General features: G+C 38.8%; 2 protein-coding genes across 4 annotated transcripts in view; both read left to right on the forward strand.

The window, feature by feature from the left end:
* The window catches only part of adamts10 (ADAM metallopeptidase with thrombospondin type 1 motif, 10), a 46,916-nt gene extending 42,530 nt beyond the window's left edge, over window positions 1–4,386 (forward strand). For all 3 annotated transcript variants that reach the window (XM_067513958.1, XM_067513960.1, XM_067513959.1), the window contains one exon: window positions 299–4,386. In XM_067513958.1, the coding sequence (XP_067370059.1) occupies window positions 299–408 (110 nt within the window). In that variant the 3' untranslated portion in view covers window positions 409–4,386. The remainder of the gene's footprint in view (window positions 1–298) is intronic.
* A 1,038-nt stretch (window positions 4,387–5,424) lies between these two features.
* Window positions 5,425–24,674, forward strand: myo1f (myosin IF). The gene is made up of 28 exons (XM_067513533.1): window positions 5,425–5,823; window positions 9,494–9,622; window positions 12,338–12,427; window positions 12,504–12,598; window positions 12,723–12,810; window positions 12,978–13,067; window positions 14,136–14,267; window positions 14,435–14,569; window positions 14,913–15,045; window positions 16,473–16,669; window positions 16,773–16,853; window positions 16,962–17,048; window positions 17,204–17,290; window positions 17,635–17,802; window positions 17,928–18,013; window positions 18,105–18,186; window positions 18,292–18,398; window positions 18,480–18,578; window positions 18,673–18,817; window positions 20,334–20,448; window positions 20,544–20,713; window positions 20,953–21,098; window positions 21,890–22,036; window positions 22,117–22,265; window positions 22,413–22,475; window positions 22,680–22,887; window positions 23,534–23,694; window positions 23,810–24,674. Exons 1-28 carry the CDS (start codon window positions 5,821–5,823, stop codon window positions 23,884–23,886), a joined length of 3,270 nt encoding a protein of 1,089 aa, XP_067369634.1. The 5' UTR covers window positions 5,425–5,820; the 3' UTR covers window positions 23,887–24,674.
* The last annotated feature ends 1,901 nt before the right edge of the window (window positions 24,675–26,575 follow it).

Here is a 26,575-nt window from a genome sequence, read left to right on the forward strand (position 1 = left end):
TCATTCCAAGGTCCATTTGAACAAAATGTTAAAATGGAGATTTGAATTTTAAAATCCCTTAAGAAGTTTTGAACATTTATATTTTACAAACGATCGTTTCATTATTATGAACGGGATATCATAAAACCAAGTTTAACTTCTCTAAATGTTAATAAATTGCAACCAATGGAAATGCTGAATACAACAACAAATTAGCACCATGTCCATCTAATGCAGGAAATGGAAATTTCCCTGCTGTGGGACGAATAAAGGTTTATCTTATCTTAAATAACCTGCCTTATGTGGATCTTTCCTGCAGAGTGTAAAGATGTGCCCACTGTGGCCTACTGCCCCCTGGTGCTAAGGTTCACATTCTGCAACCGGCCATATTTCAGACAAATGTGCTGCAAGACCTGCCAGGGACACTGACATCATGAAACTCACAGCATCCACCTTTGGGTGCTGTACCCACTCGCACAGTAAGCCTGAAACCCTCCCACTGAGCCTTGCTCCAGCAGCCCTCACGCTACCTCTGTCAGAGAGGTGTTAGGCTGTCGGACCGACACCTGGTCCCAAAGGTGTTGAGAGGGACCCGTTTTTCCCCAGCCAGAATCCAGACCAGACGTCTCTTCCAGGGCCCAAAACAGCCTGAGCTGGGTTTGAACAGTCCGCTGGAGGGAGAGGGCTGCTGACACCTGGAGAGGCAGAAAGGGAGAGAGTAACTTTTCTTCATCGTCTTTCAGGATCAACCCTCTCTGTCTCTCTAAAAACAATCCCTCTGTTGTAATATTTTGGTGCTACTATATTTCACTTTAGCCGCAGGACTGGTCGCCATACAATTTCCTAACTCTCTACGTCAACAGGTGATATTTCTTTAGTTAGGAATTTTTAGAACATCCACTTTTTTTTTTTACGTCTTTGCCCATGAAAAGAAATTTCTTATATAATGGAATGGAGCATTTGTTTCTATGTTAGCTGATAGTTGTTACTTGACCACGTTGTTTTCTGCTATTGCTTTTGCTGTATCCATCAAGTCCTCGCTGTTATTCAGCTTGATTTGCACAAAGTGTCAGCAGTCAGAGGACTTGTGTATGTTATGTTTGTTTTGATGTGATATGACTTGATGTCTATGTGGGAGCTACAAATAGCTCACTGCACCTGCACCTCAACCTGCCACAGTCTTGCCAGTTTTGGTAGTTTGCTTCCTTGTTATCACCTCTACAGTAAAACACTGCTTCATAATACACAGGACACACAGAGATGCTGCCTCTTGGTTGTGTGAGCGAAGCAGGCAGACTCACAAGGACATTTTCACAGTATCATGTTGTGGCTGCAGTCATTTTGAAAACATGCACCTGAAAACCTTTGTCTGAAAATCCCTCAGCGTGAGCCCACATGTTTACCACCCTGTCGACAGGGCTGCTAATTTTTCCTGTGAGTGGAAATTCGGATCACAGTGTGATACAGTGAGTCAGCTCTGCTAGCAGGGACAGGCCCAGTGAGGGGGAGTGAAGACATTGGACCACATTGCGTTCAAAGAGCCTTTTATGTTTAGAGCGCTAACCTGAGGATGGATTTATACATTATTATTATATTATTATTATTATTAGAAAATGGGCCGCTGTGGATTTTGTGTCTTTTTGTGCTTGCTTTGTTTCCGTTTTTATTTATGTGTCTGTTTTTAAGCATTTTATACCCGTTTTAGTCATTTTGTGTCTGTTTATGGTCACTTTGTGTCCATTTTTGGTTTTTGTCTTTCTGGTTTTCAGGTCTCTTTCTGGTCTGGTTTTTTTTTTTTTTGGCCTGTCTTTGTGTCTGCCTATGGTTACTTGGGTTCTGTTTTTGGTTGTTTTTGTTTCTGTTTTTTGTCTTTCTACACCTCTTTCAGATAGGTTCAGGTCATTTGTTGTGTTTTTTAATTATCTTACATCTTTTGTGGTCATTTTGTATCTTCTAACTAAGCTTATTAAAACAACCAATGTAACTAGTAACTTCAGAGGCCCGTGGGCCCCCTGAGCTCTTGGCTCTCTGGGCTCGTGCCTTGTAGACCTGTTCAGTAATCCATCCGTGACTATGACAGACGTTTTCTAAACTTTCTAAACCACATGCTCTTAGTTAGAATGGGTTATTTGTTCGCAAAAAGGTTTCTTATTTACACATCCAGCAGTCGCAGGGCATCACATTTGTTTAGATGAAGTGAAGTTCAGTATACACTCTCTCTTTTTCGTCACTGGTCGACTCCTGAGGGACGTGTTGCATCATGATAATACTGAGCTGAGCAAGTACTGTGCTGTCAGCAGTTATAGAGACGCGTTCTGGTCCACACATAAACAATAACCCTAAACTATAAAGGTCTGTAAATCTGAGAGGAGCGACACATTCACGTGGGATAATTGTGTCGTTTTGTATTTAAAAATATCAATTACCGGTGCCTTAATGAATTAACACAGTGTATAGCTGGATGATGCATTCTCAAAACCAAGAATCTAAAAATTGTCATCATGACAGCACAGCAGCTAAAAAGGCTATTCATGCCTGTTAGTACCCATGTCAGCATTTTTTATTATTAAAGATAGCGGATTCTGCTGCTAAATCAGGAACACCTGACTCAGAGTTGTGTTGTACAGATTTTCATTGAAGCTTTTTACTCTTTAGGTAAAAAGGCCGTTTAAGCAATCCCCACACTCCACAGAGTATTTTTAGAAATGCTGCCCGAGAAATTCAGAGAAAAAAAAAATTCAGTCATCCGGTCTGATGGCATCATGGCCTGCTGTGACTCCTCAGACGTGTTCACATGGTTTACCACTGAAAGCAGTTCTGTTTAACACTAATTGTAACATGTCATTGTAATAAGAGCAGGTTTCGGTGTGTCTTCATCATGGGGATTCACTGCAATGTTCCTTTCGTTTTTTTCTTGTGGTGCTCTCGTTTTGGAATTGGTGCTAGTAGTTTATTGTTGTTGTTGTCATTTCAGTACCTGTGCCTTTAATAACAGTAGATAGAAAACCGTTTGAAGCTCGTGTGTGAGGTGCTGCTGCTTAGAGCCCTCATCCAGCAGGGGTCCCCTTTAGGGTTTTCTGCTCATTTTGATAGTAATTTATGCTTTTAATTATCCCTCTCTGACTGAATTTTGATATGTCATTAACTGCATTATTGCAATGCTAGGTTATTTTTACAAAATATCGCTTACCATTTGGAATTCAAAAAAGGTTTTAGTCGCATTACAACAAATTTGGATGTTGGATGACTTTAAAGTTTGAACATTTAACAAATAACATTTTTGTAGGCAGTAATGCAAATCGGGAATTTTCAGGTTTAGGTCCCAAAAATCTTTTTATATAAACCATTTTATATGGAATTGATGCAGTTATGTTTTTACCGTCAGTGTACAGCCTCCCTACAGTTTTTCATTACTGAAAAAGTGAACACACTATTTATAACATTCTCAGTTGCACATATTGTCAGATATTTTAACTTGTAGATGATGTTTTAAAGAAAATCATTCTGTTTCACTGTCTAAAAGGCTTTTTTTTTCCTTAATGAAGGTTCACACTGAAGAGTGAACACATTTTACCTGAGTAACAAAGAGGGACAGTAACTTTCGTTTTTTCACTTGCTAAATATAACATGAAATGTACTGTATGTTTATTCTATGGAATATGAATCAATTTCTCCCACATGTACATCTTTTTAAAAAGAAATATTAAACTGATTCAAGGTGGTGCATTATTGATCTTAAGAAATAGCCTTTGGTCATTTGAGAATCACCCTATTCTATTTGTATCTGTCTTTTTGTTCTTCTGTTTTTTTTTCCACTCTCGCACTCAGACAGAGCTTTAGGTCATCGGTGATGGTCGTCTATTTCTGGATCAAATGAAGCAACCACTTCCTCTCGTCTGTCTCAGTTCGGTTGATGAGACTTTAGGAACAGAGGACAAAACTGAAATTGTAATTTTAGATGTATGACCATTTCTGGACTCCTTACATGTGCTTTCTTAAAAACATTTACTTTGATAACTTACAGCAAATTGTCTGAATTTGAGTTTTTGACAGTTTAGGTTTTTTGTGATTTTAAAGACAATGTATCAGATTTACAGACAACATATCAAATAACAGTAAATAAACACTACTGGACATAATGTAGTCGTAACATTTTAGGTTTACGTCATATAAAATATTTGTCGACTATAAAGTCTCATATTTCTTTACAACTGAGTATTAAAATGTCTTCCATTATTTATCAGGAGTAACTAGTCTGTTTGAAAGATTCAAAGGAGAAAGTGAAATTGTAATGTGTTTATGTTACAGGTCCTAATGCTCAAATTTATTTCTGTTTGGTTTACATTCACAGTGTTGGTCATATGTATCCAGCTGCATTGTAAACACCATTAAAGTCCTAAACTGCTACACATGCTCAACTTTAACTGGTTTGTGAGCCAAGCCACGTGCGCGCAATAATATCGACGTGATTTGTGTGGCATTCAAACTGTGTTGTTTTAAAAGGTTTTTGTATAAAATCCATTTATTCCACTTGGGTGTTTATTACCTCTCCCTTTACCCCCATCTCTGCTTTTGCCCTCGTCTGTGTTTATTTTTACCAGAGTGTGAGAAGCCAACACTGAGTGATGAACACAAGCAATATGCAAACGCACACAGAGGTGAGAAAAACAGTGGGCCTGTTGTCAGAGAATAGGTATGAAAATGATTAGATATGATCTAGTGGCCAAGATGTGATTAGAAAAAGTATTATTTGGTTGCTTCAGACTTCCATTAAAAGAAGTATGTCTGCGTCTCAAGAGGATCAGATTTGGGCCGCTTCAGTGGATAATGTGAGGACTGAGTGAGTTTTCAGTGTGACAGTATAATGGGCAACCAAAATGCAAAGAAAAATAAAATGATGGGTAAAATGACCATAAAAATGCAAAACAAACTACAAAAAATGGTTACAAACAACACATAATTACCATAGAAAACTGAAAAATAAGTCGTAAAGCAAGACACAAAGGTGCACAACTCCACCACAAAGAGGCATGAAGAAGATTGATACTTGTGTCCAGGGGCATGTTGCCACATAATTGTTATGTTTCTTTTATTGTTATTGAATCTGAAAAGCTGGGTGTTCAGTGATTTGCCTTTGCTGGGTGTGCCTGGAAACATTCTCACACAAAATGACATGAAGTGCAGCAAAAACAGTACAGTTTGACACACACACTCACACACACACTCCTGTCAGCACCATGTACACTCTGTTTGAACCTGCACCGGTTATGAAGGGCGTTGGAAGTAGCAGCCATTCTGAAAAAAACACAACGTGAAGCAACCACAGCCTGGGTGGAGCCGGTGTCATGCACTGGCAGCTCAACTGAAACACCATCATTTGGCAACAGGCTGAAGATAATTAACAGTTTGATGCTGTTGTTGCCATCAGGGCTCAGGTGCTGTGTGTGAGATGAACTGGGTTGACTAATTGTGCTGCTAAACACTGGATATGCTGACATAAACTGTCATCAGACAGTTAGATCATAATTATTTCATCTTCTGCCTGATGATTTTTAATATGCTAAAAAATACAGAAGTAGCAGCTTGAGTATGCGCACCGGTGTGTGTGTGTGTGTGTGTGTGTGTGTGTGATCTTAGAGTAGTTCTTGTTTCACACAGTGTCAGTGGGAGTATAAGGAAGTACGTTTTGAATGCTACATTGGATGTCGTGTAATTTCTCTGACTTGTCCACTGTGTGATGGCTGCAGTTTGAAGAGGGAAACTTGTGGATTGTAACGACACAGACACAAATACACACTGTCTGGATAGTGGACACCTGAGGAGGGGAGGCCCGCAGGAACAATGGTACAGTACCACACCTTTATTCTTTTCAAACAGCTGTCACATATGTGTACACTCCTTAACCTGAGGCTCGCTCATCTCTCTCATCTGCCTGGTGATGTTTCCTCAATTGCATTGATTATGTATAGTTTGAATTTTGATGTTCTGGGTTAAAATTAAAAAGAAAAGAAAGCATTTTAAAGACAGTTGTGTGACTGTAAACACGAACATAGCTCATAAAGAACTTACTTTCACGTCAGCAGCTTCCTTTTAACGAACAAAACGAGTATATTTCACACTCAAGTGTCAGTTTTGAAATGAGAAGGGATGTGACTGCTTGTTTTGAAAGGCTATTATTTCAGAGCAAACCAACTTTTTCACAGTAGCCTCAGAGTAAGTTTCCCCTTTTTAAGTAAAGGCTGTTCATACAAACTACTGTAGCTGAAGGGAGCAGAATACCAAGAGAGCATAATATTGCTGTACAGTTTGATTTGTGAGCATATTTGTGATAAAAAATTTGGATTTGTACTCACGAGAGCCAGAAGACACATATGTTAAGTGAATCCAGAACAAAATATTGACATAAAATGTGACTTTCGTGTTAAAAATATCAAAAATTATGTGATCTTGAACATGCTTTGAATGAACACAAATGCAATCAAGTAATCTCAGCTTAATATCACATAGAGCTTTTCAGCCAGGGGTCTGTCAAAGCGAGCTGCAGGCAGTTGCAGGAAGAGAACCGGTAGCATGTACAAAGTTTAGAGGGTTTCACAAGAGGCAGCAATGAGGTGTGAGAGGGGGAAGTGGACTACAAGAGAGGTCTGTAGTTTCTGTCACAATACTTCCTCCTGACAGTCAGAAAAGCCCCCCACACATCCAAACTCTCACAGACCGCAGCTCGTCAGAGTTATCCTTCATGTTTAAGTCATGCCATGAAGTGTTAAAGTCTTTCAATCCCTAAAATGTGTCTACACAGTTCATTTCGAGTGTGAAGAGCTGCAAAATGTGCAGAGAAATCTACGCCTTGTGGTGTAAAAATCAAAACGGTGTTCCTTTTTATGTTTTCGAAGGAAGCTCCCTTTAAAAATTCTGAATCTTATTGCCCTTATAAGTGTGTCTAAGGTATTCACACATGACTCACTGGGCGGAAGGTTTAAGCTTTAAATGGCAAAGCTTTGGAGATCTGAAATGTGTCCAAACCACAGTACAGCAGAGATGACTGGCATTTCATTTGTAGTTCCACTATTTGCATTTTAACTCAACTGAAACATCTATCTAGTAACAGTAAAGGGTCTAAAAAGCAGAAAGCTGTTTCTCAATGAAAGATGGACACTTTGACGTCAGTGGATTATTGCAGATATGTGGAACTTTTTTGTGGTAGAGATTGATTGTGTTGTTTTGTCTTGTTTTAACCATATAGGCATCAAAAACAAAATGGCTACAAGCAGAAGTGACCATTTTCAGAAAGGCCACCATCCTAAGTTATACACATAACTATTTATTCCTGAAAACCTTTTTTTTCTTTTTGGCATATTTCAAATATAAACTTCTTAAAATAGTAGCTAACTTCCAACACCAGTTCTTACACCTTGTACCAGGGCATCAACAGCCTCATTTATTTGGAATCCCTTTAAAATGCACAAGACACCACAAGAAAGTACACACTAAACAACACACACAAACATATTACAAACAATGCAATTGTAATATGTTTTTGTGTGTGTGTAGTTCACCTCTGGGTGATTATGTTTAATGTGAAAGCAACAAGCAGCAGAACAACATGTAATCACTACTTCAGAGTTGATCCTTGTTGTAATCAGAGATCATAAGGCTTTTCCAAGTCATTCCTTCTGATAATAAGTATTGGTTGATATATCTTCTTCCTCAGAGAACATCAGGAAAGGCAGCAGAGAAAGTCTGCAGCTGTTGTATTTGATTAGTCAGTTGATAAAACACCATTTCTCCCCCCCCCTTCCCTTTAGGAAGTAGGGTATTTAATTTTGGAAATAAGTTATCACTGAATGACATCACATATAAAACAAAAATAAAGTTTTTTATGTATCTGCAAAGTAAGACACTGAACCGCTAACAGCCCATTCCCATCCCCAGCTGTGCTGCACCAGTCCAAGCTGGGAAGAAATTGGGGAGGGTTGCGAGGGTTGCGGATATAAAGGCTTTGGACATCTTCAGTATCTTTGGAAACAAGCAAATACTGCAGAAAACAATTGTTCAGAGGGTATTTAAAGGTTATTTTTTATATATAGATCATCATGTAATGATAGGATAGTTTTAACATCATTATAATATATTCATCATGCAGCAGTGATCTATATATATAAATATATATATACAGTAGTGTATATATATATATAGTATACAGCAATGATGCTGCATATTGGTTGTAGCTAGTTGGTAAGGCAGTCGTCCACGGACCACAGGGTCATTGGTTCAATCCCCGGTCCGGCTATACTTCAAAGTGTCTCTGAGCAAGAGACCCCTAATCCCCAACATTCACACACACTCAAACAAATACGTGTAACAATATTTACTCAGTAAATTTGTTTACTTTCGCAATTTCACGTGTGCTTGATAGAAAATAGGCCTTTCTTGAAAGATGCAGATTTTTAACAAAAAGACAGATTCACAGGAGATTAGCTGTAAAATACAGAACTGGCAATCAGCAGCTGGACAGAGGACTCCTCTAATGACAGCTGTTGATGTTAAATGGCAATGTTTGTACTGTAGCTCCATCCTTTGTGATGTGTCAGACACTAATAATAGACATAACAAGAGAAATGAACCTAAAAAGAAGCAACTAAACGTAGAATGAAGCACCGGACCACAGCCCAACCACTTTGCCAGTCACAAGACCTGTTAGTGTTCACACATCAATCACCATAGCATCATTTCGGAAAAACCCACATTCTGCAGCTAAGATGTCTTGATAACAATTTGATCTATCAAAACCTGATCCATTGGATCACCTGAGCCACCTGAGTCACTAAAGCACGGAAGTCATTTCACAAACCAACGATTATCATGCTGAAGCAGTTGTTGCTTTTTTCTCATCGAGTTATTGATGATAAGTTTAGCGTCACTTCTATAAAATGTCCAATTTAGAAAATGAGCTCACCTCATTGAGGCCTGTTGCCTGGAAACCAGCCCTGACTTCCTGTAATGAGAACCACAATTTAAAACACGTTTTGCCTTATCATTTATCTTCTTCCCTAAACGGCACCTATCCGTACTATTTGTCTAATGTCTTTCTTCTTTGTGTTTTTCATGTGTTTCTATTTTCTGATGATCTGCCTCTTTTGATTTCTTTTTTAAAAACTGCAGAAACAATCTCTACCAGAAAAATGTTCCACATGTATCCACATGTTCCGCAATAATGCTTCCTAGTGAAACCAACTGTTTTGTATAGTTCTTTCAATTGCTTAAGTCAAATTTAAGACAAAAAAAAAAACAAAGATTGTGAAATACACTGACTTTTTGTCTCAAAAAGCTTTTCCGGAGACAAAGAATACTCCTTATTCTGCGTAACATGAACTTATTCCTAGAGAGCTGTAGGAAACAGCAGTTATTCAAGCTTGAAACACCTTCAAGTGTAAATAATTAATCAAATGAGATAAAGGCAGCCTCTCATTTTCATTTGCAATGTGTTTTGTTCTCTCTCTGGTGTGTGATTTAGGCTAAGTACCACTGGCAGAGTCAAAATGTCAAACAAAGTGGAGTGGACGACATGGTCCTGCTGTCCAAGATCACAGAGGACGCCATTGTGGACAACCTTAAGAAAAGATACATGGACGACTACATCTTTGTATCCTACCAGCTGTGGCTATGTTATTTTTTTGCTGTTTGTTATTTCTTGGCATTTCGTAGCAAATAATCCAGGGGGGGCATAAATCAAGATTTGTGGTAACCAGAACATTTACCACTGTAAAGGAGCACTGCAAATATTGAATTTCTAAGTAAACAAGCAAGAAGAAGAATTAGATATTGAAGAACAGGAAGTCATAAATTCTGAAGGACAGGAGTAAAGTACCAACAATGTGACACTCAGGAAATCCAGATCTCATGTCTACCTTCTGCCTGTTTCACACGAAACCAACAGAAAGTTAGGAATTTTCTCATAATGTAATGTGGTTAAATGTGGGGGCTATAGGGTTGTGTCGAAGCCCTGATCAAAAACAAACCCATTAAATTTCGTCACTTCCTGATCATTCCCACCTCCAAACACGCAGAAATGTGGTAACGGATATACATTTCAATATACAGCCAACTAACTAACACAAACATATATGGGCATAAATACAAGGATTTCACTCTTCCTGTTCTGCATTTGCTATGTGACTCAACAGTTCACTTCCGACTTCTTAAAGCACAGCTTCAAACCCATATTTAGAAAGTACAAAACATCAAATCATCCACTTCAGCTTAAGTTAACTTAAGGGAATTAGCTTTTAGATATTTTAGATATTTATTCACTGCTAATATGCCATTACTAATTATAAAAACCCATTTCCTGAATACATAGAATTCACACTGAACTGAGCATATGAAACTGCAGTATTCACACGTGCAAAAGAACATGCAAAAAGCTTGAAGAGTGGCAGAGAGGACTATTCTAACATGCCAGGGATCCCAAACACTAATTCATGAAAAGAAGAATGCGAAAACTGTGACCTACAGTAGCCGAGTGTGCATCTGAGGAATAAAACACCTGTAGCAAAGAGTGGGTTGGGTCTAATTCTGGCTACTATTGACACCAGTCTTTCTCAGATCAGACAGCTTTCACAGATGACTGATCTGAGAAAGAGTGGTGTCAATAGTAGCCAGAAATTGACAGATAAACAAATTATTAAACTTACGAATAAAACAACTGAACATCTCTAATTTTGTTTCAGGTGGCTCTTTACTAGAATGTTTCTGTATTTATTTCAGTTATTTTGTTCACTTTTTTCCTGGGCTTTGGCAAAAAAAGAAAAAATTATAAGTGAGCAGAATTAGTAGTTACTGAACATTTTAGTGGTACTGATCAGCTGTGCCCTCAATTTTGCTGTATACTGCAAACAAGTCAGCATTAGGTGAATGATGTGTGTCAGTTGTTTTTACTCTTCTGGTAATAGATGTTGCTTAGAATTTTTAGGTCAGTCTTTCATAAGAATCAGGCTGTAACCTAATAATGAGGTTGTGGTAAACCCACTCATTTGACTTTCAGACTGACACCAAATGCAGTCTAACTAGTCTTTAGTCTGACTACCTGTCAGTCTGACAAGGACAAAGTCTGAAGAACTTTTGGGTGATTTAAATTTATGATAAATTGGGTACTTTACTTTTAAGCAAGGTTAAAAAATAACTGGGTATAGAGGTAATGTCTCTCTAATAGCAGGGTTATAGTGGGGTGATATTTTGATAATAGTCAGGTAATAGGGGTGTGCTATTTTCAGTGTGGTTAGGAGGTAATATTTCTCTAGCATAGGATTAATTGTTGATAATAAAACCATAAAATAATGTCATAGGAATTACTATAGTAATAACCAAGTCATAGCTTTGTATAATCAATCGATGTGCACTTATCCCCCACTTACTTAGGTACACTTGTTGAACTGCTTGTTAACACAAATATGTAACCAGCCAATCACATGGCAGCAACTCAGTGAATTTAGCCATGTAGACATGGTCAGGATGGTCAGACCAAACATCCAAAGTGCGAAGGAATGGGATTTAAGTGGCTTTGAGTGTGGCACGGCTATTGGTGCCAGACAGGTTGGTCTGAGCATTTCGGAAAGTGCGGATCTATCTTCATGCACCACCATCTCTAGCATTTACAGAGAAGAGTTGGAGAAAGATAAAATATCCCCTGAGTGGGTGTTCTCTGGGTAAAAATGTCTTGTCAATGCCAGAGGCCAGATGAGAATGGCCACAATGAATTGAGCTGACAGACAAAAATAGAAGACAAGTGGTAGATATCATCATACTCATTGGAGTCGAAGGGGTCATCCATCTCTTAAGGTTGTTTCTGTAAGAACCAATGGCTGCAGCATCAAGTCACTTTACAATGTTTGCAATAAATAAACAACTAAAACAATCTGTTAAATTAGTTCTTTCACGCATTGCTTTGCTTCCTCTCTGCCTGTGGCCTGTTTAACCCCCACCTGTCAAAAAAGTCAATTATACCAAGATACAACCTATTTTTCATATCATCAAATAGATATTCAAAGTAAGAGGATGAATCCTCCTCATATTTCGTTTGTGAGGGATAGCCGGGGTCAAAATAAAGCAGGTTTTATATTGATACTTGACATTATTCCTAAGAAAACAATAGTAGTAGGGAGTGGGGGACTATATAAAGGGCAGAGGACAATGTCGTCTTTATTTTGTCACTATATAAGGCCCTTTATTGTGTTTACTGTACTGCGAGGGTACTTTCATTATGTGTGCTACAAATATAGGAAGTTTAAGAGGTGCTGCAACTGTTTGTATATTTTCAGAGGCACATGTTGTTATTGTGTTGCTTAACTTCCCTGCTCAGACATACATCGGCCCTGTGTTGATATCAGTTAACCCTTTCAAGCAGATGCCCTATTTCACTGACAGAGAAATTGAACTTTACCAAGGAGCTGTGAGTACAATTCTTCAGCAATTCTTGCTAGTTTGTGGTGTGTGTGACTATAGTTTCTCTTTATTTGTCTCTGCAGGCCCAATATGAGAATCCGCCCCATATATACGCCTTGACCGATAACATGTACAGAAACATGTTGATAGATGGAGAGAATCAGTGTGTCATCATCAGGTGGTCATACAGCTGCTATTCTTTTGTCTGTTTTCATTTTCACCTTACGTCACGCAGTGCTCCTGTATGTGCTGCTTGGGAAATAATATTCTCATCTGTGGTGTGTTGTGTGCTGTTGTGATAGTGGTGAGAGTGGTGCAGGTAAAACAGTCGCTGCCAAATACATCATGGGTTACATTTCCAAAGTATCTGGAGGAGGGTCCAAAGTGCAGGTAGAGACAACAGGCAACATTGCAACTCATTTTATTGTTCAAAATGACTAATGACATCTTTAAACTTGCAGCAAGATGTTATGATGTATCTCACATTATGATACTGTGTGTGTGTTTTTTTTTTTTTTGTGTGTGTGTGTGTGTGTGTGTGTGTTTGTGTGTGTCAGCATGTAAAAGACATCATTCTCCAGTCCAATCCCCTGCTGGAAGCCTTTGGGAACGCCAAGACCGTCCGCAACAACAACTCTAGTCGTTTTGTGAGTAAGATCTTTAAAGCTTAACAACTAATTAGCTTGCTAATTAGTTGTTTTTAGTCATGTTATAGATGTCAGTGACACTCGTCAGTTGGTCATCAGACTCATGCATCTAGTATAACATGGATTTCTATGAATTTCTGTGCAGACTGGAAAGGTTGCTCGGAACTTTAGTACAGACAGTTTGTAATTCTTTCACATATACTTAAAAGCCAACATCAGATCAAAAATTCAGTTTGTCTATAACTTTGGTTTATAACGTAACATCTGCACCCATCAGCTCAGTAGTAATGTGTAATTATTGTGTGATGTGTAACTAGTGCTGATGAGCAAATGTTACAATGCTAATAGTGTAAACTAACATTATTGATACACGTGATATACATAATGTAGCTTAATCTTTATGTTCACATGCAAACATTAGCTTTAATCCTAAAGAAAAGATATATTTTTCTAATGGGAACAAACCAATACGTACTGCTCATGTTATCCAAACAGATCATAAATCCAAAGATCCAAAATAATGTTTATAATGTATTTCCAGCACAATTTTTTTTTTTCTGTGCTGCACAGAAGCATTGGTTCAGTTTGTGTGATCTTCACATAATTCCCAATCTCTCACGAGTAGCATTTTGTTGCTAGAAGTCACACCTATAAACCACATCAAGCTGCATGTGTGCTGCTACAGAGAGATACGCCAATTTGTACAGTTTCCTGTCACCGCTAATGCACCTCAAGAGCTCTTGTGTGGGGGTCAGTGTCAGTAGATGTATGCAGACTGTTCTCTGATGCAGCAAACATTTATAGTTCTTATATCTGAAAAACTGCTACACTATTTGTGCACAGTCTCATCCTAAAAGCAGAGTTGTTTCTGACAGAGTCATGAGCCAAAGCATTTATATTGCACATTTGTGTATTCATTTTCATATTGTTCAATAAAGATTTGTGATTAGATGGATTCAGGATGTGTACACACAGGAAATTCTTTGCAGCTGTTCAGATTTGACAGATTTATCGCCTGACAGCCTGTTTGTCACCTCGGATTATTGACTTCGATTTTGCATCTACCAGGGGAAATATTTTGAAATTCAGTTCAGCAGAGGAGGGGAGCCAGACGGCGGCAAGATATCAAACTTCCTGCTGGAGAAGTCGAGGGTGGTGAGCCAGAATGAGAATGAGAGGAACTTCCACATTTACTACCAGGTCTGAGGCTAATGAGAGACAATCACAGTTATCAAATGAACTTGAAGATGTCACATACAAATCACTAATGTCATAAGAGAAACTGTGTTTTTTTTTTGCTTATTTTGTGAGCCACGGCTTCAAGGTTCATGTTTAACTGCTCCTCTAACTGTATGGTTGTCTTCCAGCTGATAGAGGGTGCTAACGATCAGCAGAAAGAGGGCCTGGGTATCATGACCCCAGACTACTACTACTACCTCAACCAGTCTGGAACCTACAAGGTGGATGGGACAAACGACAGCAAAGACTTCCTAGAGACCATGGTATATATATATATTGTGGTTCACTGTCACTCCTTAATAGCATTGTTTATACTCATAGATGAACATTAATGCATACAGTGCTTAATTTTAACTGACCACAAGCTAAAACTGTTGCTGGCCCCAGGTTTGCTGTGTCCGATCTCACACCGGTTTAGTCATTTTTAGTAATTGTATGGCCTTTACTCTGAGTGGTAATGAAACAATGAAACGAAGTATATGTTTATGTTTAGGTAAATTATTTAAATACTTTTATTGCTACTGCATATGGGTTTTGATTCCATATTTCTTTTTAGACCTGCTCTAATGCTGCCCTCACTTCCTGCTTTTGTGTTGTTTTCTACAGGAAGCCATGCGTGTGATTGGGATCCCAAGTGACATCCAGTCTCAGGTGCTTCAGATCATCGGAGGTATCCTCCATCTGGGAAATATCAGCTTCATCGAGGCAGGAAACTATGGGCAGGTGGAGAGCACCGACTGTGAGTAAAGCACACACACACACCCTGACACATGTGTACGCATACACTAGACACATGGATTCACTCATGCATGTTTACATACATATTCCCATTATCTTTAAGGGACATGAGTAAATTAGAGCAAACTATGACAAAAGAAGTTCCATGGCAGACACTCAGGTAATTGAATGAACACACCAGCACGACTTTGCTTGTAATCTCCCGTGGGTGCTGCCCAATGAGCCCCGGCTCAGCAGATAATTGGTGTTTACATCCAGGGTGGCAATTTTACTATCCAAAAGCCAGAGGTGGTTAGTAACTAAGTACATTCTTTCAAGCACTGTACTCATGTACAATTTTACAGTATTTTTGCTTTATGGAGGTCTCATTTTATGTTACTTTCATTCCACGAAAATATATTATAAAATATATTTTAAAGTATTATACTTTTTATTACATTTTTACAACATATTTAGCTACTAGGTGCTTTTATCACACTGTAAAACTTCATTGAATGTTGGTTCATGACCACAGAGACAGTTCTATGAACAGAATACAATTTAGACAAGCCAGACCTACATGGTGGGACTCACTTCATAACAAAGTCCGCTTTGGAACATAACCCTGGGACCGTTACTGCATGGAAAGAACACCATTCGGAGACCATTACTTTAACATGAAAACCAGCACTAGGTTGTATGGAGACTCAAACTCAAACATACTGTAACATGGTAACTTTAAATGACATGGTAACCTGAGAAACCTGCCGCTAACCTTGAGGGCTAACATGAAGCTACATGACAAGAGGAACAAGGAAAAATCAAAGCACAGTCCCAATGCTGAGGAACAAACAGTCAATAAAGTCTTAAATAACAGAGCGTGCGAGGCAGTGTGTTATCATCAGAGCCATGGGAGTCAGAACAAAGGTGCAGGGCGGAGCTCAGCTGTACATGTGTGAAACTGCAACCCGACAGCAGAGGAGGCATGGAAAACAAAAACTCCCAGTCCAAGATGTGGATTATGACATTAATTTATGCTTATGAATTATTCTCACTTGCCTACTACATTATATTCTTTCCTTAAAAACGTAATGAGCAAATTTAACTTTTTCCATGTCTATTATCACCCATGTCTTTGTGGAGAATTTCTTTAACAGGTAAATATCATTCAAATATTATTTCTGGGAATATATCGGAAAATACAGGACCTGTAAAAGAAATGTGAACTAAACGTGCACATTTATGTTATCAACAGCATTAACTTCAATACTTCCTTGTCTTTTCAGTTTGAAGTGGAAGAGTACTGAGTTTGTACACGACCACCCCCTCAGCCCAAAGTCCCTGTCTTACTGTAGTTACTGTAGGCCAGACAAACATGTGTGAGTCTACATATTAAGCTTTTTCGTACAGCTGATGTTGCTGCCTGTTGTTTGTCGTCATTCTTTCCAGTGCTCGCCTTCCCTGCCTATCTGCTGGGCATTGACCCCAATCGTCTGCAGGAAAAGTTGACCAGCAGGAAGATGGATTCAAAGTGGGGAGGGAAGTCTGAGTCCATCGACGTGACCTTGAACCAGGAGCAGGCCACCTACACACGAGACGCCCTGGCCAAAGCCCTCTACGCACGACTCTTTGACTACCTGGTGGAGGTAGGCAGACTTTGTAATACAGTAGCAACAAAAATAAAATAAAACTTTCTGAAAGGCAAACAAAACATCTTGTATTCGTTCACGTTGCTCTTTTTATTTGCAGGCCATAAATAAAGCCATCCAAAAACCCTATGAGGAATTCAGCATTGGAGTACTTGACATTTATGGCTTTGAGATATTCCAGGTTAGTCCTCACATTACAGATAAAAACTACAAAATTAGGTTTCTAGCTGATGCAGAGCTTTGTGGTGATAATTTGACACTGACATTGGATTGTTTTTTCCCCTTGCAGAGAAATGGCTTTGAGCAATTTTGCATCAACTTTGTCAATGAAAAATTGCAGCAGATCTTTATTGAACTCACTCTAAAGGCTGAGCAGGTAGTTTACCATGTTTTGTAAAATGTTATCTGCACTGTGTCCAGTAATTTCTCTCTCTCACCACTGAAATCTGAAGGTGGTACATTCTTCAAAACTGCTGTCAGGGATTTATTTGAGTTTTCACCTGTGATCTTCTCCTTCTCTCTTTCTCTCAGGAAGAGTATGTTCAGGAGGGCATCAAGTGGACACCCATCGAGTACTTCAACAACAAGATTGTGTGTGACCTCATAGAAAATAAATTGGTAAGCACCTAACTGTGACACTTTAAATAAAGAAGCCGACACTTAACAACAGATCAAATGAAAGTGACTTATAAGAGGAAACAGGGGCACTTCTTATGTGCAAAACAATTGTCATTGTTTCACACAACCAATGATATGCAAAACATCACCTCGTGTGACTGAAATATCAATACATGACATGTTTTTTTCATGACTCATTCATTGGTGTGTGCAGGACTACAAATGAGACATTTCTTGTTCTTCTTTATGTTATGTACATAACATGTACATAACATCAAACAAAGAACTGTTTTTCATATGTGCAGTGATTTAAATGTGTCGATCAAACCATCTTCTCCTTGCAGAACCCTCCTGGTGTAATGAGTGTGCTGGATGACGTGTGTGCCACCATGCATGCCAAAGGAGAGGGTGCAGATGGCACCCTGCTGCAGAAACTTCAGGCCGCAGTTGGAACGCACGAACATTTCAACAGCTGGAACTCCGGCTTTGTCATTCATCACTATGCTGGCAAGGTACGAACCTAAAATCTATCACGTTGACTCTCCTGTAGTAGAACTAATAAATTCACTCATAATAACAAAGTGTAGCTGCCTGTAATTCTTGACGCACAAGTTTACTTTTCCTGGCGTCACCTCAGGTTTCATACGATATCAACGGCTTCTGTGAGAGAAACCGGGACGTGCTTTTCCCTGACCTTATTGAGCTCATGCAAAGCAGCGAATAGTACGTCTCTTACATCCATTTAATGTTTATACATTTGATATGTTTTACAGAAATGCAGTGACAACAATTTCTCCTGAATTTGTCTCTTTAGTAACTTCATCCGTAGCTTGTTCCCCGAAAACCTTAACACAGATAAGAAAAGCAGGCCGACCACAGCCAGCTCCAAGATCAAGGTGAGAGCTGATGCCAGTGCGTATCACTTTGAAGAAAGTAAAGATGTAAGGACGATGCTTGTAGGTGTTAACCCTGCTATAATTTCACTTTGATGTTTCTAACAGAAACAAGCCAATGATCTGGTGAACACGCTGATGAAGTGTACTCCTCACTATATCCGCTGTATCAAACCCAATGAGACAAAAAGACCTAAAGACTGGGAGGAGAGTAGGTCAGCACCCTCTCTGTGACACATAAACACTCGAACCTATTGTGAACAGTTGCTGATGAATGTTTGTCCATATGTTTTTAGGGTTAGGCATCAGGTTGAATACCTAGGACTCCGGGAAAACATACGGGTAAGAAGAGCTGGGTTTGCCTACCGCAGACTCTTCAGTAAGTTCTTGCAAAGGTGAGTTTAAGCCTGGATGTTATGTATTTTTTTGTTTCTTAAAATGCTTTTAATGTGACTGATAGTGTGTGTCTGCATGCGTTTGCACCTCCAGATATGCAATTCTGACAGCGGAGACATGGCCAGGCTGGAGGGGTCCAGAGCAGCAGGGGGTCCTTCACCTCCTCCGCTCCGTCAACATGGATAACGACCAGTACCAGATGGGACGCACCAAAGTTTTCGTCAAGAACCCAGAATCGGTAACAAGCCATTTTTATAAGTTTCAATCAGATGGAAGTGTTGTAGTTTTCACTCTGCTACATATTTATACATACAAGAATAGTTATTTCACAAATAAAGATATGTATGGAAAACATGTGATAAACCCCTCAGGTGCAAATAACATAGCAGTAGAAATGCCCATGAGTACAACACTCATGGGACATGTGTCTGATAATGTGCACATTTATTACTATTTTAATACAGTACATTTAGCTGATTACAGGATTTTTACTTGGGATGGAATGTTTAGTGTGATGGTGCTACTTTACTTCCTTTGTTTATTTATTTTGTGTCCATACATTCAAAGAGATAATAAGAAATGTCAGAGTAATAGATATTACTGTAATATATTGTCTGATCTCCTCTTAAGTAAGACAGAAAAGGAGTAGTCTGAAGCCAAACCTTATTTCTGTATTTCCGCTCTGTAATCACCAAAAAAAACTCATATTATTATATTTACTATAGTCGATTTCATATGCAAAATAAATAATTAAATAAGTAAAATTAACTAGAAATTTTCAAAACAAATAAACAAACAAGAAGGAAGGAAGCATTTCACTAAACAACTTTCTGTCCATGTACACAAATACATTCTTGTCCTTATTCAGAACATTTTTTAATTAATCCTCTCACAAAATATTATTAACATATTCTTTTGTGACAATTATTTATTAGCTTTATAATAAATAATCGTCGGAGGAATTGTAAAGTCTACAAAATCATTGTTTTATATCTGTAATTTAACAATAAGTTGGTTTGAAGATTCTTTATACCTAAAGCAACTAAAACTCAATATTTCCTTAACAACATTTTATTACGTAATTCAGTCCATAAGCAACAACATGACTATGTGAAGAGAGTTCCTCTTAGAGATGAGTCTAGAGAAAATGATTTCTCACTTTTGCAGCTCCACTGGCAGCACGTTTCAGGCCACTGTCTCACCTACAACTTTTCTGTTTGAGTTCTCTGGTAACAGAAGGCAGCTGTTACTATAGTAGAAGTTTAAAACCTTACAGTGCATTAGCTGCTCAGCAGACAGAGGAGCATCAATCAGCTAAAGACAAGTACAGTATTATCCTCAGGAGTTCAAAAAGACTAAGAGTGAATATTGGATTTTCATCAACCAGATGGACACATGCACAACTCCAAATGAAAGCTAATATTCCTTCATGAAATGCTGGATGTGTGCTGTTTGCTAACAAGTGTGCTTTATCGGCTTAAAAGTTCTGTTCGAAGCTTGGTTGTGCTGCCACCAAATGGCCATAAAAGTCAGTTATTGCATCTTCAAGTAAAGAATATGAGAATATCCTCTTCCATATATAGTGATATTACAGTTTAAAGCGGTTTTAAAAGGCCTTGGGGGATTTCTCTGGACAGATGCATTTAAATAAGTACAAGAACCTTAACAGAAGCTGAAACACAAAAACAATTCCACCTAGTATTAATAGATTAATGACCTTTGTAAATTCCTTCTACATCCCGTATGCTGTTCAGCTTTTTTTACTTGAGGAAATGAGGGAGAGGAAGTTTGACACTTTCGCCAGGACCATCCAGAAAGCCTGGAGAAGATACATTGCCAGGAGGAAGTATGAACAGATGAGGGAGGAGGGTGAGTAATGACAGTGTCTCCAATACTGCTTCTGTCTACATTTGAACACACGATTCTCACGAAGTGTTGTGTATGTCGATCTTTGTGTCACTCAGCCTCTGACATCCTGTACAACTCCAAGGAACGAAGGAAGAACAGCATCAACAGGAACTTTGTTGGGGACTACCTTGGCCTGGAGCAGAGGCCTGAGTTGAGACAGTTTCTTGCCAAGCGGGAGCGGGTTGACTTTGCTGATTCAGTTACCAAGTTTGATCGCAGGTTCAAGGTGAAGCTTCATGAAAAATAAAGATTTTTTTTTTAGGTTTAGTTTTCAGAACCACTAGAAAGTAAAGGATGTTAGCGGTATTGGAAGAGATGAGTGTTTCCTCTGTAATAGGTCAGATTTTTCTTTGTGGATCTGACAAAAAGTTGACACCACACCACTTCCCCAAAGTCAGCCACGCATCTTCTCCTTTCTAATGTTGCTCACAATTCCCACTTCTTTTTTTCTTTGCGAAAACACAGTCTATCAAGAGAGATTTGATCTTGACCCCCAAGGGCATCTATCTAATTGGTCGAGAAAAGGTAAAGAAAGGCCCCGAGAAAGGACAGATAAAGGAGGTGCTGAAACGAAAACTGGAATTTGGAAGCATCAGTGGCGTCTCTCTCAGGTAGGTCTCTAAATTACAACAGATGCATTACTAAACGTGGTAGCAGGAACATTTGTGGTTGATGCTGTGGTGGTAAATACAAGAACTAATGTATCACATAGCGTGCTGTTTTTTTGTCATTAACCACTGTTGGAAGAGCCGCTGCTGCAGCCAGAGCAATCAGCAAGCATCGTCTTCTAAAGAAAGGAGAATTCATAGAAACCTTATTTTTTATTCATTAAACTGGGGGGATGTTTCTTCCTGTTACATTAACTCCGACACACACTGACTAATCAACAGAATATGTGTTATATTGCTTAACTGATCAAACAAACAAACAAACAAACTATGTTGCACCTTCTGCTGGTGCTAACATTAGAGCCTTCACACTGCGGCTGACATCCAGTTCCCCTTAGCACTTACATTTCAAGTAAAACCTCAGGGGCTTTCAGCGCAGACACTTTGGCAGACTGCAGCTGACAGATTCTGTGTTGACTTTTTAAAGAAAGATTTGAAAAATCTTTGACATCAGCATTTACTGTCATAAAACCACATGCTCACTCATGTTCAACTGCAAAGAAACATTTTTAACAACGACATTTCTCATCCTTTAATGGGAATAACTTACAACAGCTTTATTGATAGCGATGTTCTCTTTTGCAAAACTGAACTGAAACTGCAGCAGCTAAAAACATTGAGATGTAAATAATTTTCAGTTTAAAGTTTTTTTTTCGCAGGAAACTTACATTCATTTTCTTAAGAAATGTCCACATTTACATTCTAGTAAAAGTTATTAATGTTCTTTTTTTCAGCACAAGACAAGATGATTTCTTCGTCCTGCATGAGGCCCAGTACGACAGTCTGCTGGAGTCCAACTTTAAGACAGAGTTCCTCAGCCTGCTCGCTAAACGCTACGAGGAAGTGAACAAGAGAAAACTGACAATCTCCTTCAGCGACAGGTAAAGGAACCTACATGCTTAAATGCCAGCCTGTATTTGCATAGAAGCTCACACATGCAAACCCCTGTCTACCGACTCAGATTAGAGTTCAGAGTGAAGAAGGAGGGCTGGGGGGGAGGTGGCACCAGAGTGGTGGCGTTCCAGAAGGGTCAAGGGGACCTGGCCCAGCTCAAACCCGGAGGAAAGACCCTGTCCATCACAATAGGGGACGGTCTACCCAAGTCTTCAAGTAAGTTAAAACAAATAAGATAAGGATGTGCAGACTTATGAAATGAAAGGACACACACAGGAAGCTTATAGAAAATTATTAATTAAGATTTTAGGATGTAATTTGTAATATTTATAGATTATGAACACTTACTGTTTATTTCCTCAGAGCCAACCAGGAAGGGGGCGCCACAGTCGCGAGGTGGTGGGAGAAATCATGTAGCCAGCCGAGGTAAGGCTTTTATTAACATTGTGTTCATTATGTACAGCGTGTCAGGGTGTAAGCAAGAGTGGATCATATACAGGATCCTGTTGACTTAAGTAAAATTTAGAGGTAGCAGTTTGTGCTACTTTATTGTTTTTAAATCAAGTCCCCAGAGGGTTGATAAAACCGCTTCATCCTTTAAAACTTTAACCCCTACATTTACTTCCTCAGCACACCAGAATGGAGGAGCCCAGTTTTCGAGAGGAGGTCACAACCAACCATCGAATATGAATTACGCCTCCCCACAAAAACAGGGCCGGCCACCCAGCACAGCCCTACCCAAACTGGGCTCACAGAAGGCCCCCAGAGTCCCGACACACAACCAGTACAACCAGGGGAACTTGGACTTCCTCAATGTGCCTGACCAGGGCATGTCAGGGTAAGAAAAATTACTGCATGAAATAAGAAAAAATAAAGGGCTGCTTACTGTATGTAGGTGGAGCTGATTAGTCACTACAAATCACTGTATAAAAGCTTTATGAGTTACTATTACGTTAAGGTGAGGCTGAACGTCTGACATAAGGGAGACAAACCTGTTTATCTCTACTTGTGCTCTAAAATGAACAAAGATAAAAGGTATTATCAGTCTCTTAGAAAACACCCATTATTCAGGGTATATAAACTGTAACTGACAGCTTTATTAATAATTAATGAATCAGTTTTATGGATCAGTTGGCTACTGGATGGTCCAATTCTAGAGAAGGGCTGCAGACATTATGGATTAATGGATTAAAAGGTGCTACCCAACATTATAAAGACGCTGATCAACCTGAAAAACCAGTAGAAATAAACAGTAGACTAAAGGCGTCAGTGCAGTCAGACAGCATGTCTAAAAAGCTATTTTTGCTGATTGCATTTCTGCTGTTTATTAATTAATTAATTTATATATATATATATATATATATATATATATATATATATATATATATATATATGTGTGTGTGTGTGTGTGTGTGTTTGTGTGTGTGTATATTTATAACTACTGCTTATTGTCATCTCCATCTCCTCTTGTCTCTTTGTCACAGGAAGCAGAGAAAAAGAAGCATCAGTCACCGACCTCCTCCTGCTCCTAAACCACAGCCTCGACCCCAGGGGCCTCGGTGCCGGGCAATATACCAATACTGTGGACAGGACACAGACGAGATCAGCTTTGATGTCAATGATGTGTTTGACCTCGTCAAAGAAGGTCTGTGGAAAAAAGAAAGAAAGAATTTGAATAAGTCAAGAGGCTTTAAAGTGATGTTTGATAGATATTACAGCTTTAATAGCGATGTGTGTCTCTCTGTTGCTTCCCTCTGCAGATCCATCAGGCTGGTGGACAGGCAGGATTCGAGGAAAGGAAGGCCTCTTTCCCGGTAACTATGTGGAAAAGATTTGATTGGAAACTCCTTCATTCTTCGTGGACTTGCCCATCTGTCGAGAAATACGTGTAATCTGTTAAAAGCGGCACACAGTTTGCAAAGTTCTTCCTCCACAATGGAAACAGAGCTGTTGAAAGGAGGACCTCACTGACATCTCACTTGTTGTTCAAGCGTTTTGTACTAGCAGAGCCAGGAACTGTGTTGGCGATTGTTGAAGCACAGATCTACTGCAAAGACCTGCACCGACTTCATGTCTGTTTTTATGCCACTCCCACACTTTTTCATTGAGCCAGTACTTCACGGAAATGACTCAGTGGTACATTTATAGCCTTAACAGAAAAATTACAAAAATATACAGCAGTGTCCACAGTATTTATATTTGCCTGAAACTTTTCTCCAGAGCAATTTCTATTACTGCTCAGTATTCTTGAATAGGTCAACAGAATAAAGTGACGATAGTTTCTGTATTTAATTTTAATATGTTGTTGATACAACAAATGAATCAAAACAATTTCTTCATCTCACTGAAGTAAGATTTCTTATTTGCGGATTGTTGCTAAAACAATAGTTCTTTCACCTCAACAAAAACTTTTTTTTACCTCAATGACTTTTGCACTGATCTCAATTATGTAATCAGTAAGTTATAAGATTTCTTACTAACAAAACAAAAGGAGGTGACTAAATCATTTTACAAGTGTTTATTTCCGCCAGTTTTGCATTTATGTTTTCATTTGTTGATTTTTTTATATTACTGTCAATCAGTACCCAATTTTACATATGAATAAATGTGAATATGAATAAATTAGCTCTGCCTGTTATATTCTTAAATACATTTATTTAGGCTTTTATAACACGATAAACAAAGTCAATCATTTTTATATAAAGTGGACACAGAGATAAGCCATGTAGCAAAAATGATTTTAAAGAGAATTTTGAAAAGTCAAAAAGTAAAAGTGTTTATAAATACAAAATGTGCAGTTAGCTATGTTGCATGTGATGCAAAATGCATTGCAAGCAACACAAACAGCAGGTTTTGTAAATGATGTGTGTAATACATTACTGGGCGTTTACATGGTGCGTACAGATGTACCGCTGTGAAGGTGAACACAAACTTTAATGAGACGCAACAGAAACACTGACAGGGTAAATGCATAATCCTGTAAACTATAGACAGACATTGCGTGTCATTAATTAAAAAGCGCACTCTCAAGTTAGCGTGGATCAAAACAGCGCTTTGTTTTTGTCCTTTTTTTTGCACTTCACAGTCAGATGATGCAAAAAAGCAACAAGCTAAACGCATCAGTGGGTGTAGTGAGGGGAAAATAGAACAGTGGAAAATTGAAGGTGCAGTGTTTGAGGAATCATGCATTGATGCACAGCACAGAATAAAACACACTCAATGTGTGTCAACAGCCATGAGTTAATTTAAAGATCTGCAGTAATTGGACTGACCCGAAACTTCAGGGCTGGTGATGAACGCCTGGTGTTTTTGCTCTTGAGAAATTGTTTTATGGCTCAAAGATCATAATGTAACTGGATCTTTATAGGTGTGTGTCTTTAGAGTCTCATGCTCTTGACTGAGCTAGCATTTCAATTAATTCGCCTAAACAGTCATCACACATACAAACATGTACACTGCAATGGATAATGAATGAAAGTACAACCCCAGTTCCAAAAAAGAGTTACTTGTTTAAAACGTAATAAAAACCAAATGCAAGGATTTGCAAACAACATATCAGATGTTGAAACTGAGATTAGCTCATTCTGAATTTGATGGCAGCAACACATCTCAAAAAGGCTGGAACGGGGGGATGTTTTCTGTAGCATGCCCTCTTCTTTTAACAACTGTCTGTAAACGTCTGGCAAGTGAGGAAACCAGAGTTTTAGGAGTGCAATGTTGTCCCAATCTTGTCTGATGCAGGATTCTAGCTGCTCAACAGTCCTGGACTTTTGTTGCTTGACTTTATTGTTTTATGATGTGCAAAATGTTTTCTGTTGGTGAAAGGTCTGGACTGCAGTCAGGCAAGTTCAGCACCCGGACTCTTCTCCTGCAAGGCCATGCTGTTGTGATGGATGCATGTGGTTTAGCATTGTCTTGCTGGAATGTGCAAGGCCTTCTCTGAAAGAGACATTGTCTGGATGGGAGCATATGTTGCTCCAAAACCTCTATGTACCTTTCAGCATTGATGGTGCCTTTCTAGGTATTAGCTCCCCCCATACCATCTGAGATGCAGGATTTTAAACTGTCTGCTAATAACAAGCCAGATGGTCCCTCTCCTCTTTAGTCCACAGGACTCTGCGTCCTTGGTTTCCAAAAAAGAATTTCAAATTTTTGATTCATCGGACCACAGAACAGTTTTCCATTTTGCCTCAAATCATTTCAATGAGCTTTGGCCCAGACAACATGGCTGCATTTATGTATCGTGTTCACATATGGCTTCTTCTTTGCATGATACAGCTTTAACTTACATTTGTGGATTACACAGATTTCTGGAAGTGTTCCTGAGCCCATGCCCAAATATCGGTTGATGAGATTTGCAAATCATTGCACTCTGCTTTTATTTACGTTTTCAAATCTTTTCAACTTTTTTGGAATAGTGGTTGTATTAGTGGTAAAATTAGCTTATAAAGTTAAGTCTCTCAGAGGAGTGAGCATATCTAACTTCATGTTGTGTTGCAGCTTATTGCAGTACTAAGGAATATAGT

This window comes from Channa argus, chromosome 8 (assembly GCF_033026475.1).
Source record: "Channa argus isolate prfri chromosome 8, Channa argus male v1.0, whole genome shotgun sequence".
Classification (NCBI taxonomy): domain Eukaryota; kingdom Metazoa; phylum Chordata; class Actinopteri; order Anabantiformes; family Channidae; genus Channa; species Channa argus.